Source organism: Dipodomys merriami, unplaced genomic scaffold, assembly GCF_024711535.1.
Source record: "Dipodomys merriami isolate MVZ:Mamm:240054 unplaced genomic scaffold, mDipMer1.0.p SCAF_3, whole genome shotgun sequence".
Lineage (NCBI taxonomy): Eukaryota > Metazoa > Chordata > Mammalia > Rodentia > Heteromyidae > Dipodomys > Dipodomys merriami.
The window spans coordinates 114,707,068-114,722,488 of record NW_027204492.1 but is presented as its reverse complement, the minus strand read 5'-3'; the positions used below and the strand labels follow the sequence as shown (position 1 = coordinate 114,722,488).

Here is a 15,421-nt window from a genome sequence, read left to right as displayed (position 1 = left end):
CCCAGTTGTGCCTCCCATCAGACTGTGGGAGGGTCCCAGGCCCTGACGTCATATCCATATCCGGTGCCACACCTTCCCTCACCTTCTCCCCGCCTCTTCCCTACTTAAACCCTGGTGGGACCTCAGCTTGCCCATCTGCCATGTGGGGCCGCAGTTCGGTAATACATTCCTGCCTGAATACCATGTGGTGTTCTCTTTATTGGGCTACCTAATTAAACCTACCCTTTTCATTTACCTAACACTAAATTCCTTACAAGGCTATCATAAAGATTTTTTTCCAAAAGAATAAACTTAAAATACTGTTACAAAAATTAATTTTGTTCTTGTTTTCTCCCACTCCCTGTCCCATTAAGCTTTCTAAAACTAATTGTAGGAACACACACTCCCCACCATACACACACACACACACACACACACACACACACACACACACACACACACACACACCATGCACACATACACATACCCACTCACAAAAAATATATTACATTTGGGCTCTGTGTAAATCATTTTATACTTGGCTCTTTCCCCAATTGTAGTTTCAAAATTTTAAAGCATAGTCAATAAATGATTTGGCAACAGTTAAGAAGTCACAAGTTCCTTCCTTCTTACATAAACTTCTGCAAAATCTGGGCGAGGTTCCGCTGATGGTAACAAGACCTATTTCAGGAAGTTCACCAGCTAGTCTTCTTTACACATATCCTGAGAAGAGGAGACCGTTTGGTGCTGCTGCTGGTGGGGGAATGAGAAGTTGGATGGGACCTCAGCTGAGAACTGGTAAGCTATCCCTGTTCTCATAGCAAAGCTTTTCAACAAAAGAAGATTTCTGGTCCAGAAATGTGGATTGGGGCCACAGGTTTGAACAAAGGAAGTCATAAAAGGTAAAAACAAGTTGAAGAATGTTAAAGATTCAAACAAGACAAAGAGGCATGCTATGTTTCAATTTGGGTGGATGCTAGCATAGAGAGCAAATTCTGAAACTCGAAGAAAATTATCTTTTCATTTAGAACAGGAAAAACAGGAAAAATGCAAGATCAAAATTAAGCCTGACCCTGTCAGAGGCAGTATTCTCTTCCAGAAAAATTTTTATTGATTGACTGAATGGTTTTTGCTGGTCCTAGGGCTTGAACTTTGGGACTGTGCCCTTTCCTTGAGCTTCTGTTGTTCAAGACTAGTGCTTTACCACTTGAGCCACAGTGGCACTTCTGGCTTTTTGGATGATTTATTGGAGATAAGAATCACAGACTTTCCTGCCTAGGCTGGCTTTGAACTGTGATCTTCAGATCTCAGCTTTCTAAGTAGCTAGGATTACAGGCATGAGCCATGGGCACCTTGTCAAAACTTTAAAAAGAACAACAGCATTGGATGTTAAGGGGCAGACAAAAGCTTTTACTTGGCTATTTCAATGTAAAAGGACAAATTCTCTCCCTTTAGTCTAACTTTAGTCTAACTTTAATATAACTACTTAGTAAAGACCAAGCCTACCAGAGCTACTAAAAGCTTAAATTTCAATATAAATTGTTATTTTCTCATTAGAATTTTAAAGAACATGCTACTACTTCTATAATTAATGTTCTACAATGACTAGACCTAGCAAGTAGTCTGTTTTACTATTGCCAAAACTATCAGATTGAAAAACAAACGTTACTACTTTTTTTATTTTTGATCAATGGTGGGGCTTGAACTTGGGGCTTAGGCACTGTCCCTGAGCTCTTTCTGCTCAAGGCTAGCATAATACCCTTTGAGCCACAGCGCCACTTCCAGTTTTCTGGTGGTTAATTGGAGTTAAGAGTCTCATGGACTTTCCTGCCTGTGTTAGTTCGAACTACGATCTTCAGATCTCAGTCTTTTGAGTAGCTAGGATTATAAGCATGAGCCACCAGGACCTGGCACAACACTTTTTAAATAATAGATTTTTTCTAGAAAATTCAATTATGTTTAAGAGCATTTTTAAAAAGACTGATTTTAACAGAATTTCCTTAGATGTTTAGTGTTTACCGAAGTCCTTATAAAGCTTTTTGATAAGAATTTTATGCATATTTAACTTTTTGAAGTTTTTGCTCTAAATGTCCTTTATGAATCCTGAAGATCAATTAATTCTGCACTAAAATTGTATGATGCTTTAAACAAAAAAAATCACGGTAGTCCACAGGGGACTGGATAGTCAGGCTAGTGGCACATCTGAAATTGCAGTTACTGTTGTCCAATTTCTATTTGAGAGATTGCTATGATAGCCAATAATAGTCAATCATAAGAAAATAGAATATAGAACAATTATAGAATCAAATGAAGGGGCTGGGAAGGTGGCTCAGTGGTAGAGCGCTTGCCTTGCATGCATGAGGCCCTGGGTTCAATTCCTCAGTACCACATAAGCAAGAAGAAAAAATAAAGAATATCTAGAATCAAATGAAGCTTAAAAATGCCTACTTTGCTCCCACTGGTGGCAGATGGAGGTCAAGATCTACTGGCTACAGAGTAGTCACAAGAACTTGAAAAAGTCTTTCCACCCAGGTTGAGTCCCAAAGGACACAAACACCAAAATCTCCATGGAGGAGATGATCTGGACATTTGTAACTTAAATTTCCAACTGTCTTCAATGTACAGCCAAAGTTAGGAATCATTTCTCTGAGGGACACATGAAGCTTTTTGTCCCTTTCATTCATCAGAATCAACTTTTGTTGTGGAAGTAGAGGAGAAGACTCTGAAGCTTGTTTATTAGCCATCTTTGGATTGATTTCAGAAAGCAAAATAGAAGCTCCAGTTAGGAGTAGGCATGGTAACAGCCACCTGTAATCTATACAGTTTCAAGGAGCTAAGGCAAGAAAACACGAGTTTGAGACCCCATTGGGCTATATAATAAGACCCTATCTCAAAGTATAACAGCAACAACAAAAATGAAACCAAAGAAAAAGACCATGGGCTTGGGATGTAGCATCATGGTAGAGTGCTTGATTAGTATTCTTAAGGTGTTGTGTTCATTCTCCAGCAGTGCTAGGTAACAAGAAACAAAAACTTTCTTTCTAAAAGTTCTAGGTTTGTTTGTCTGACAGGCTGAGGCTGTGGACTAAGGTGAAGACACTGATAGGGTTCATTCTCCTCCTGCTGCTGCTTCTTATCCTTCATGTAATAATCATAAAACAATAGGAAGCCCTAGACTTACAGAATGTCTCATTGGGTCTCCTAAGGAAGGAGACCATAACACTTGGTTAGTAGCAGCATCTACCGAAGAGATCATCATTCTAAAGGAATGTCCTTTCAGTTCAAATGAGTTATTTTGGAGGATTTGTTATTTTTAAGCAATTAGCTATTAACTCTTCAGCACTATAAAGCCATGGTCCATTCAGATGCAGAACCTAGGGCTTTTGGACAGACACACACTAGAAAATATGGCTGTGTTGACTTTTCAGATGCTTACAAAGAATTGCTAGTTCAATCTCAACTCAGTAGCTTTTTTACTATTGTACAGAATGTCAGAAAATGTGGAAGTGTTCTGTGGTAGCCTGATCAGTGCAGAAAGGCAAAGTAGAAACTCTGGCTCTGACAACTGAAGCATGTTGGTTTGAGAAATGCTGTGACGTCTCTGCTCATCAATGAAGCCACATCATTCCCTATGAGCTCCTTGTCCCAATGCCCCTAATTCATGAGCCACACAGGCTCATTTTCAGCTCTGCACCTATTTGAGTGACCTTGGGAACCTTAGGTTCCACATCTGGAAAGCCAGAGCTAGTGACTTTTAGAGGATTAAATGAGCCAATTAAAGAGTTATACTTGCCCTTGTGTTTACTTCACGGTAAAGCACTCAACAAGTGCACGTTAGAACATTCCCCAATTCAAATGGCATTTTTTTTTCATATTTCTATGGATTTAAAACCGAGATCCATCTCTTGCATGAGAAGGTGCATCTTAATGCCCTGTTTTCTTTTGTCTTCCAAATCTGTTTGTGGACTCTTCAAATTTAAGATGGAAAATTTGAAAGTATCCCCTATTAGTTGTAAATCTCACCTAAGATGGCAAATCTTATCTGTATAACTATTTCTCAATTAATTTGCTGTTAGAATGAATCCATGGTCAAGACTGTCAATTGCAAATGATTTGGAACTTATTGAAAATTAGAAATAATTTCAGGCTGGCAAAAATTCCATTTTACTTGAATCTTGGTGCAAAAACAGCTAAATAATCACTTAAGGAGATTCATTGAATCTGACAATAAGTTTTCTGGACACTTTAGAGTTAGAGGATCAGCAGGACCAATGCCAGAGAAGCGTGCAGCTAGGGAGATAGTCTGAAGCAAATCAGACCTTGTCCAAAGGAAATCCAGCATGCATTGGTTTCAGTGCTGGCAATGGAACCCAGGATCATGCACATGCTCAGCCAGTGCTCTACCACGATGCTCCATCCCCCAGCCCTGGTAATTTTGAGACAGGATCTAGCTATGCAGCCTGCCTGACCTCAAACTTATTCTATTACCTCGCAATCCAGCTCATCTTGAAGTAAGCCTTCAAGAGAAAGGAAGGAAGGAATTAGTCATTTTTGCAAAATAACTGCCTATAGCCTAGGAGGAGATGGGAAAAACTAAATATATGGTATAATTTCAAAGGGGCTTCTGGGTGTCTCCTAGTCCACCTGCATTTTTGATTCACAAGGGTACACTGCAGGCTCACCTGGCAATCCTAGCTACTCAGGAGGCTGAGATCTGAGGATCACAGTTCAAAGCCAGCTTGGGCGGGAAAGTCTGTGAGTCTCTTATATCCAATTAACCACCAGAAAACTGGAAGTGGCACCATATATGTGGCTCAAGCGGTAGAGCACTCAGCTTGAGCTAAAGAGCTGAGGGACAGCACCCAGGCCCAGAATTCAAGCCCCATGCCAACAATAAATAAATAAACAAATAAATAAATAAATACACCTTTGGGTACTCAGACTGTTTAGGAGTTCAGAATTGCAGAGGAAAAACTTGAAGTCTAATTAAACTAGAATTAAAAAAGAAACTACCATCAGTCACTGTCTTGGAAAGGTGAAATCTACCAATGGCTCTCTGCTTGTTTGCTTTTCCCCTTCGTGTCATCTCTTCTTTACATGTTGGAGGAATCCCTGAGATACCTTTTGCTGACTTTTTTGTAATTGCAACATATTGCAGGTCTACCTAGAAGTTCCAGCTTCATAGACAGATTTCCTGCCTAGCGGGTCTCACCCATGGAATGAAGGGCATGGGTCAATTTGTTGGTTAGGGTGTTCTTAATGCAACCTGGAAATCCTTTCTATGAGATAAGGCCAGGATCAAGAGGGGGGCGTCAAAGCATTTGCTTTAGGTGCAGAATTGAAGGGAAGGAAAGCAAGAAGGTCAGTGATGAAGCGAAATAATTGTGTTTTTCTAGAGGGACTGGCATTTAGGTTCAGGGATTCATGCTTGTTAGGCAGGTGCTCTGCAAGCCACTCCTACCAAGATAAATAACTTTAATGTTGGAATTAAGGAACAGATTTGGCTGGGCATGATGGTGTACATCTATAATCCCAGCATTTGGGAGGCTGAGACAAGAGGATGACAACTTTGATGTAAGCCAGGGCTACAGAGTGAGTTCCAGGCCGGTCTGAGTTCTGTAGCTATACCCTATTTCAAAACAACAACACAGAAACAGAAAGCCAAAACAGGAAAATACAACCTACAGACTAGGTATTTCAATAAATAGCAGTCTACGATATCATAGCCAGGCTGTGGGAGAGCCAAATGATTCAGTGTCTTGCATATGGTGTGTCTGTCCAGTCTCTGTTTTAAATATGGATCAAATGTGTTCAAAACCAGGCATATGCCTTACTTCCTAGAGTTCTCCACATATGGACCATTCTTAACTCACAGGTTTTCTCTCTGGCAGTTTACCTGGGCCTCCACCTGTACCTAAGGCTCCTGGATTTTACCTTTCAAGAGAGTAAGTTTTAGGAATGGGGCAGGAGGGAGGATGGAGGGGTTAATTTCTCATGCAAACTCTCAGATTATCTACTGTCCAGCTGCAAGAGTGTGCCATGTACACACGTACATACGTACACACACACATACACACACACACAGTCTGCCACCTGAAGCTGCTGCACATTTCCAGAGTTCTGTGGTAAACTGACTCTCCTCTGGTTTTAACATATGCCACTTACTCTGATTATGCTGTTTTGTCTCCTTATACTTCCTTTGACATGGTTGGGTTTTATTTCTTTACTATTGGTTTAATGGGAATATTCAACTGTCATATGTAATTCACAGGAATCTCTCTCCCTCATTCCCTCCCTCTCTCCTTTTCCCTCTTCTTCCCTCTCCATCTCCCTGTCTCCAACAGTCTATTTTATTTGCATAATTGCACTTTGTCCCTATTTGCATAGCATAGCTGCCATTTCAACTTTGCCAGCCTAGATTTTTAAAAAATTAACATGACAGAATAAATTTGTGTCTCAGAAGGACAGTGCTTGCTCATACATATTGGCCCTGGGTTCCATCCCCAGGAGGGAGGGAGGAAGGAAGGGAGGAAGAAGAGGGAGGGAGGGAGGGAGGGGGAGAGAGGGGGGGAGAGAGAGAGAAAGAGAGAGAGAGAGAGAAGCAGAGACAGAGACACCTTTAGCTGGGCATCCTGGGAAATAAGCATCAGCAATCCTCTCACTCTGTAAGGTCCTGGGTGGAATGCAGAGGCTTGAATGATTCATAATTTCTCTTCAACTTCTTTGTTATCCAATTACTCCTCATTTTTCACTGTTCTTATTCAAGAACTTCGCAAATTCAAGTTATTTGGAATTTGTCAATTCCCATTCCTACAGAAGAACTTTATGGGGAGGTGGACGTTGGGAACCTAACGCTTTTCATTCAGAAATATCCTTGGGAATATTCTTTTCATTTTCAAACCTGTACATTTTACACGTAAGTTCCTTGAGACTCTCTGAGAAGCCATTTTGATCCTGAAAGAACTTGGCTCTCAAAGGCTCCTCTACTGGTCTCTAGTGACCTCTAGAGGTATTTCTCCTCAATTGCTCTACTCTGGATAAAGTAGTTGTGTTCATTGTTACATGTGAATACCTTAATTTGAATTTACACAAGATGGCCCCTCCCTTGTGGACTCTCTGAAGTATCCACATGAAGATGCCTCATCTATTCTAGAATGTTCTACTTAGAGCCTGGAAATCTGGCCACATCTCCACTTCTGGCTGTTGGCTGGATACTTGGAGATAAAGAATCCCATGGACTTTTCTGCTTGTGCTGACTTCTAATTGCAATCCTCACATCTCATCCTCTTGAGCAGCTAGGATTACAGTTATGAGCCACCAGTGCCCAGTCATTCATTCTGTCTTAAGTCCCTTAGTCTACCATATTCCTCACAATGCACTTATAAGATGGTGACTGGGACATGTCCATGGAATGTGTTGACAGGAGATCCTGAGCCTCTTAACCTCATCTTCACTCATTCCCTCCTACTTACTGTCCTAATCCCTGCAGACCTGTTTATTTCTCTACGACGTAATTTACTTCTCCAGCCACTACATATAGGTCATATCTCAGAGGACTGCACATTGATTCAGTTGTAAGTATAATCAAGTGAACTCCAAGGCTACATGGAAGAATTGGCACGTGACTTTTTAATGTAGAAGTTAGTTGGGTGGCTCACACCAGTCATCCTAGCTACTCACAAGGCTGAGATCTCAAAATCACAATTCGAAGCCGGCCCAGGTAGACAAGTCTATGAGACTCTTTTCTGAAGCTAACCAGCAAAAGGCTAAAAAGTAGAGGTGTGGTTCAAGTCATACAGTACCAACCTTGAGAGGAAAAGCTAAGCTAAGCTAAGAGTGAGAGGCCCTAAGTTCAAGTTCCAGGACCAACACACAAAAGATAATCATAATAATGAACAACTATCAATATTAAGATTGCTTTTAGATTCATACTGGCTTAGATCTGCTGAGGTCCCCAGGTGAACCTAACATGTCCTTGCCTTCCTGAATATGTCCTCTGGTATGCTTGTATCTCAGCGAAGGGGAAATGAGCCTGGCAACCCATGCCTACCTCTGCAAAGCTGAATATTTTCAAGACAACGTCACTTATAAATGCATTTCCTGAGTATACTAGTTTCCTATTACTGTGTAAAAAATAACCCTCAAACTTAGAAGCTTCAAACAAGAGCAATTTATAACTTAGTTTTTCACAAGTTACAATCTGACAGACTCACCATGTCTCATAAGGCTGAAATCAGCTTCCTGCTCTATTTGAAAAGAACTGTAGATAACTGAAAATGTCTAAGTGTTCTGCTCCACTTCGATTTTTATGTGTGTGCATGTCTGTCCTAGAGCTTGAATTGGGAGTCTGGGTACTGTCCCTGTGCTTTTTAGCTTGAGGGTAGCACTCTACTACTTGAATCACAGCTCCATTTCTGACTTTTTGGTAGTCAATTGGAGGTAATAGTCTCAAAGACTTCCTGCCTGGGCTGGCTTTAAACCTTGATCCTCAGATCTCAGTCTCCTGAGTAGTTAGTGTTATAGGCATGAGCAGTGGGCACTTGGCTCCATTTTGATTTTTATCTCACAAGGAGCTAGCTTTGCCCTGGTTGTTACCATGGGCAATAATTACTGATTCTTAACATAATCAACATATACATTGAAATCTTTTCTAATATTCCATAAAGGTATTAGTTCACCAAACCTAAATTGGATGAGACTTTTTAAAACGTACTTTTCTGGTTTAAGTCACAATAAAGACATGACTTGGGCTTTAGTAAAAATCTGGTTTACTTTAGTGAATCTTGCTGTTCAGGGAAATAAGATTTTTGAACAAAGTCCTGTAACTACAAATCTTTGACCACACTAATGACATTAATTTTGTTGATTACTATGTGGTATGCTTACCAATGTAATGTATATTTAACCACTTAGCCCTTTATATATTCGGTAAAATAATCACAGTGAAGATGTACAAAAGTATAAAGCACATGATGTCTTTAGAGAAGTGTCAGAATTAGCAAACAAATACTATCAATGCTAATTAATGCCAATGTGTGTGCGAGACACAACAGAAAGTAGTTGTCATTCCACAAACATTATAGTTATGTAAGGAAAGAGGAGAACTTGATGTGTATCATTACCACTGAAGTATAGAAAATTGTGGGAAATACCAATAAGAGACAAGCTTTTCTTAGGTGGATCCGTAATAGAAGCTGGATTTAAGAATCAGGCCAATGGCATTTACCCAAATGTTTACAAACAAGACCACACTAAAGCTACCAGCACAACTATGTTTTTTTTTTTAATTGTATTTTATTTTATTTGAGAACATACTGTACAGGGGGGCTACAATTACATGGGCAGGATAATGCATACATTTCTTACCAAGCATTGCAGCCTCCTCCTTTGTTTACCCTTCACTTCCCTTAGCACAACTATGTTTATTGCAGCATTATTTACCATAGCTAAGATATGGAACCAACCCAGATACCGTTCAGTAGATGAATGGATCAAGAAAATGTGGTATATATACACAATGGAATTATATGCCTCCATCAGAAAGAATGACATTGCCCCATTTGTTAGGAAATGGAAAAACTTGGAAAAAATTATATTAAGTGAAGTAAGCCAGGCACAAAGAAACACAGGTCCCATGGTTTCCCTTATTTGCAATATCTAGTATATGTATGAGTCAAGCGGAAAAAGTCAGATAATGTGATGTTAGGAAAATGAATCCTTAGATAGGTATTTTAATGTTTTTTTTCTTTCATGCATGTGTTTCTAACACATTTATAAGTTTATTTCTTTGTTGCTTTGTATGTCCCTCCCCCACAGTATAACCCCTGCTTTCAATATATTTGATGTCAGTATAACTTATGGAGGAGATGGGGAAAAACAAGTCATTTAAGGATTCAGGTGGACCTGTTGCAACAATGAGAAGTACAAATTGTCATGTCAAAAAGGAGCTTTACAATGTCGGTGGGGGGGGAGCAGGGGGGGGAGGATTGGGTGGGGGGGAGGGGGGATGCTGGGAAGGGATGTGAAGGGTAAACAAAGGAGGAGGCTGCAATGCTTGATAAGAAATGTACTCACTATCTTGCCCATGTAATTGTAACCCCTCTGTACAGTATGTTCACAATAAAATTAAATTAAAAAAAAGAATCAGGCCAATGGGTTGGTGCTATTAATACACACGGGTGCTATGTCATAGTCTTAGTATGGCCTATACTCATAATCCAGTATTAGATTCTATATGACAGTGAGGCCTATTCATTGACACTCTTGCAAAAACCTGGCATCATTGTAAATGCAGCTTCTTTGTCCTCTTTTTTTATTGTTGTTGGTCATGGGGCCTGAACTCTGGGCCTGGGTGCTTTCCCTCAGCTCTTCAGCTCAAGGCTAGCGCTCTACCCACTTGAGCCACAGCACTACTTCCCTTTGTCTTCTTTTAACACCCTGAAGCTGAGCAGAATTTTTTTTAAGTAAAATTGGTTTGAATTTAATTTGATACCATTTCTTTAACTGTTAAGAGAATTCACAGTTGAAAGTTCATTCAAATATTGTGAAGTCCTGTTAACAACACAATGGAAAGCCCGGCAAATACTACTACTCTAACATTGTGTTTTGCACTTTTGATTTTCCTCAGGACAAAATGTCCTTTCCGTTGTCAATTCTGACCTGCCTCGCCCTGCTTATTTCTGGTTCCTGTGAATTCTCCAATGATACAAATCCTTCCAGAAGCTATCCTTGTGATGAGAAAAGGCAAAATGTTTCTGTGATTGCAGAATGCAACAATCGTCACCTACAAGAAGTTCCTCAAACAGTGAGCAAATACGTGACGGAACTAGACCTTTCTGAGAATCTTATCACACGCATAACGAATGAGTCGTTTCAAGGGCTACACAATCTCACTAAAATTAATCTTAACCATAATGCCAATCAGCAGCACCAGAACGAAAATCCCTGGATGAATAAAACTGGCATGAATATTACAGATGGCACCTTCCATCACCTAAGAAACTTGAGAGAGTTACTGCTTGAAGACAACCAGTTAGACAAAATCCCTGCTGACTTACCTGAGTCTTTGAGAGAACTCAGTCTCATTCAAAATAATATAATTTCAATAACAAAAAATGACACTGTGGGTCTTAGGAACTTGGAAAGTCTCTATTTGGGCTGGAACTGCTATTTTGTTTGCAATGAAACATTTGATGTGGAAAATGGGACATTTGAAGACCTGACAAACTTGAAGGTGCTGTCACTATCTTTCAATACTCTTATTCATGTGCCACCCAAACTCCCCAGTTCCCTAACAAAACTCTTTTTGAGTAACACGAAGATCAAAACCATCCATCGAGATAATTTCATGGGGTTGAGGAATTTAAAACTGTTAGATTTAAGTGGGAACTGTCCAAGGTGTTTCAATGCACCGTTTCCCTGCACCCCTTGTGCGAATAATGCTTCCCTTCAGATCCATCCTCATGCTTTTCGAGATCTGACCCAACTTCACTACCTAAACCTCTCAAGCACGTCCCTGCACAAGATTCCCTCCAGTTGGTTTGATAACATGCCTTATCTGAAAGAGTTGCATCTTGAATTCAACTTTTTAATAGATGAAATCGCCTCTGGGGCATTTTTAACAAAACTGCCTTTCTTAGAAATACTTGATTTGTCTTTTAACTACAAGCAGACAGAATATCCACAAGAAATTAATATTTCCTCCAACTTCTCTTGGCTTCATTCTCTGAAAGCATTACATTTGAGAGGGTATGTGTTCCAAGAGCTGAAACAGGAACATTTCGAGCCCCTTCGGGGTCTTCAACACTTAAAGACCATCAACTTGGGCATCAACTTTATTAAGCAAATTGATCTTAGCCTTTTCCAACATTTACCCAGCCTGAAAATTATTTACTTGTCGGAAAACAGAATATCACCTTTGGCCAAACATGACCAGCAGAATGGCATAACGCAAAGGCATAGCCTAAAACCACGCTCAACTGATACCAAGTTTGATCCACATTCGAATTTTTATCACCAAACGACTCCTTTAATAAAGCCCCAATGCACCACCTATGGAAAAGCCCTAGATTTAAGTTTAAATAGTATTTTCTTTATTGGGAACAAGCAATTTGAAGGGTTTCATGACATCGCCTGTCTCAATCTGTCCTCCAATGGCAATGGTCAGGTTTTACATGGAACGGAATTTTCAGCTGTGCCTCAGGTCAAATATTTGGATTTGACCTACAATAGGCTTGACTTTGATGATAACAAAGCTCTCACTGAACTGCACAACTTAGAAGTTCTAGATCTCAGCCACAATGCCCACTATTTCAGTATAGCGGGGGTCACGCATCGTTTAGGATTCATCCAAAAGTTAACCCACCTCAAGGTTTTAAACTTGAGCTACAACAGCATTTATACTTTAACGGAGGAGAATGAATTGAAAAGCACGTCTCTGAAGGAATTAGTTTTCAGTGGAAACCGCCTTGACCTTTTGTGGAATGCGGGAGATACCCGCTACTGGCCCATTTTTAAATGTCTTATAAATCTCATTCGTCTGGACTTAGCTTCCAATAATCTTCAGCGGATCCCCAATGAGGCCTTCCTTAATTTGCCCCAGAATCTCAGAGAACTACATATAAACAACAATAGGTTAAATTTCTTTGAGTGGTCATCACTCCAACATTTTCCACAACTCCGCTTGCTTGACTTAAGTAGAAATGAGCTCTCTTCGGTAGCTCATGGCTTATCTAGCTTTACTCCTTCCCTTCAGACGTTGTTACTGAGGCAGAACAGAATTTCCCACCTGCCGGCTGGCTTCTTTGCTGAAGCCAGCTCCCTGATGCACCTGGACTTAAGTTCCAACCTGATTAAGATGATCAACAAATCCACGCTGCAAACCAAGACCCCCACCAACTTAGCTTTGTTAGAGCTAGGTAGGAACCCTTTTGACTGTACCTGTGACATCGGAGATTTTCGAAGGTGGATAGATGAAAATCTGAATGTCACCATACCTAGATTGGTGGATGTCATTTGTGCCAATCCTGGGGATCAAAGAGGGAAGAGTATCATGACTCTCGAACTCACAACTTGTGTTTCAGATACCATTGCGGCGGTCTTGTTTTTCTTCACATTCTTTAGCACGGTCATGGTTATGTTGGCTGCCCTGGCTCACCATTTGTTTTACTGGGATGTTTGGTTCATCTATCACATGTGTTTAGCTAAGATCAGGGGCTACATGTCTCTTTCCACTTCCCAAAACTTCTACGATGCTTATGTTTCGTATGACACCGAAGATGCTTCTGTTACAGACTGGGTCATCAACGAGCTGCGCTACCAACTTGAAGAGAGCAAGGACAAAAACGTCCTCCTTTGTTTAGAGGAGAGAGATTGGGACCCAGGCTTAGCCATCATCGATAACCTCATGCAGAGTATCAACCAGAGCAAGAAAACCATCTTTGTGCTAACCAAAAAGTATGCCAAAAGTTGGAACTTCAAAACAGCTTTCTACTTGGCCTTGCAGAGGTTGATGGATGAGAACTTGGATGTGATCATATTTATTCTGCTCGAGCCTGTGTTACAGCATTCTCAGTACCTGAGGCTGCGGCAGCGCCTCTGCAAGAGCTCCATCCTCCAGTGGCCCGACAACCCCAAGGCGGAAGGCTTGTTTTGGCAAAGTCTAAAAAATGTGGTCTTAACTGAAAATGACTCACGGTATAACCATTTGTACGTTGAGTCCATTAGGCTACACTAACCAGTAAGTAGTCAGGATGCAACAATGTCATGAAAAATACCAAGCAAAACCTTGTCAGTGGGCTAATGCTGTGTAACAAATTACCCTTATACTTAGTGACTTCAAATGGGGTGCAGTTGTGAGCTCTCAATCCCGAGAGGTGAAGGAGCCAGGCACACTGTCACTGGGGTCCTCCACTGCAGGGTCTCTCAATCAGGCTACAATCTAGGGGTTGGATCCCTTTCTAAGTAGGCCTTTCTGGAGTTCAGATCCACTTCCGAGCTCATATTTATGTGGTTGTCTTCAGAATTCAGTGGCTCCTAGGTTAGGCTCCTGGCCTCAGGCTGCTTTCGGTTCCCTGTTATGTGGATCTTTCTCACAGGACAGCTTCCTCCTCACAGCCAGCAAGAGAAGGCACTAGCAAAACAATGTCACAGGCATGAGGGTTTAAAAAAAAAAACTTGAATTCTGTTTAGGAAAATGATATCCCATCGTTTTGGCTTTATTCTATTTGTTGGAAGTCAACCTCAGATTCCTACCAGGACCCAGAAGACAGACCCTCTTACTCCAGGGAAAAGAGGAGAACACCAAAGAAATCAAGCTGTGATCATCTCCACCTAGAAAAAACTGTATGACTGAGATAAGTGACTGTCTCAGTCATCAATCATTTCTTCTGTCCCAGGGATAGCCTGTCCTCTTGGCCATAGTTTGTAAATACCAAGAAAGGGAGAGTATTCTGGCTTACCTTCACAGTCAGCCTGCTTTTGAACTCTTGCCACTGTAACTAATGGTTCTGACAATAAGAAGCTGTTTAGATTTATCATATATCTATGGCTATATGGTGATCATGTCTGTGATGGATAATACTTTTACAATTATTTCCTATAATATTTCGTTGTGAAGATTTAGATGGCATATAAAGACTGAATGGTTGGGGATTTTCTTTGCCTTTTATTTCATACCCACTCTTTAAATGTGTACATCTAAATTAAAAGCTTTTAGAGTATTCGTTCATTCCTAATAAATTGTACATTACAACTTATTCACTTTGTGTGATAAATGTATGACAAACACACATTAGGGAAATAGAGCTATAACAGAGGGGAAGTTGCCATCTATTCTGGGATTTTGTTTCAAGATTTAAAAAAATCTGTTATAGAAATAAAAGAGAAAGATATTTTCATAGTAAGGTAATTACTATTATTATTATTATCATTATCATTATTATTTTGGTGCTGGCCCTGAGACTTGAACTGAGGGCCTGGGTGCTGCCTTTGAGATTGTTTGCTCAAGGCTAGTGCTCTACCAGTTGAGCCATACATGCACTTCTGGTTTTTTGGTGAGTAACTGGAGATGAAGAGTCTCATGGATTTTCTAGCCATAACCGGCTTTGAACCGTGATTCATAGCTCCCGGCCTTCTGAGTTGCTAGGATTACAAGCACAAGCCACTGGCACCTGGCATATTAAGGTAAATTTTAATAGATAAATTGATGCAATTTCCTAAATAGAACAGCTCTCCACCCCCCCCCCCCAATGCTCTCCACTATCCTCTTGGCTCCTCCGCGTGCAGCACACTGTAGCCACTATAGGCAAGAATCTTGGAATATCTTATGAACTGTATCTGATAACAACTGGAAATTAAGTATAAGAGAGTAAAAGCCCTTTGTAATGAAGACAAATTTCCAAAGCACCATCTTTGCTAAGGTACATCCCTTTTGTTAACCCTG

At 40.5% G+C, this 15,421-nt stretch overlaps 1 protein-coding gene across 2 annotated transcripts; it reads left to right on the top strand.

Annotated features, from left to right (window-relative positions):
- The first annotated feature begins 699 nt into the window (after nucleotides 1-699).
- On the top strand, nucleotides 700-14,735 carry Tlr8 (toll like receptor 8). 2 transcript variants are annotated; one of them, XM_070040865.1, is made up of 3 exons: nucleotides 709-777; nucleotides 5,871-5,924; nucleotides 10,607-14,735. In XM_070040865.1, exon 3 carries the CDS (start codon nucleotides 10,613-10,615, stop codon nucleotides 13,712-13,714), a length of 3,102 nt encoding a protein of 1,033 aa, XP_069896966.1. In that variant the 5' UTR covers nucleotides 709-777; nucleotides 5,871-5,924; nucleotides 10,607-10,612; the 3' UTR covers nucleotides 13,715-14,735. The 2 variants fall into 2 exon arrangements, with proteins under 2 accessions (XP_069896967.1, XP_069896966.1); XM_070040866.1 differs by lacking the exon at nucleotides 5,871-5,924 and having other exon boundaries at nucleotides 700-777.
- The last annotated feature ends 686 nt before the right edge of the window (nucleotides 14,736-15,421 follow it).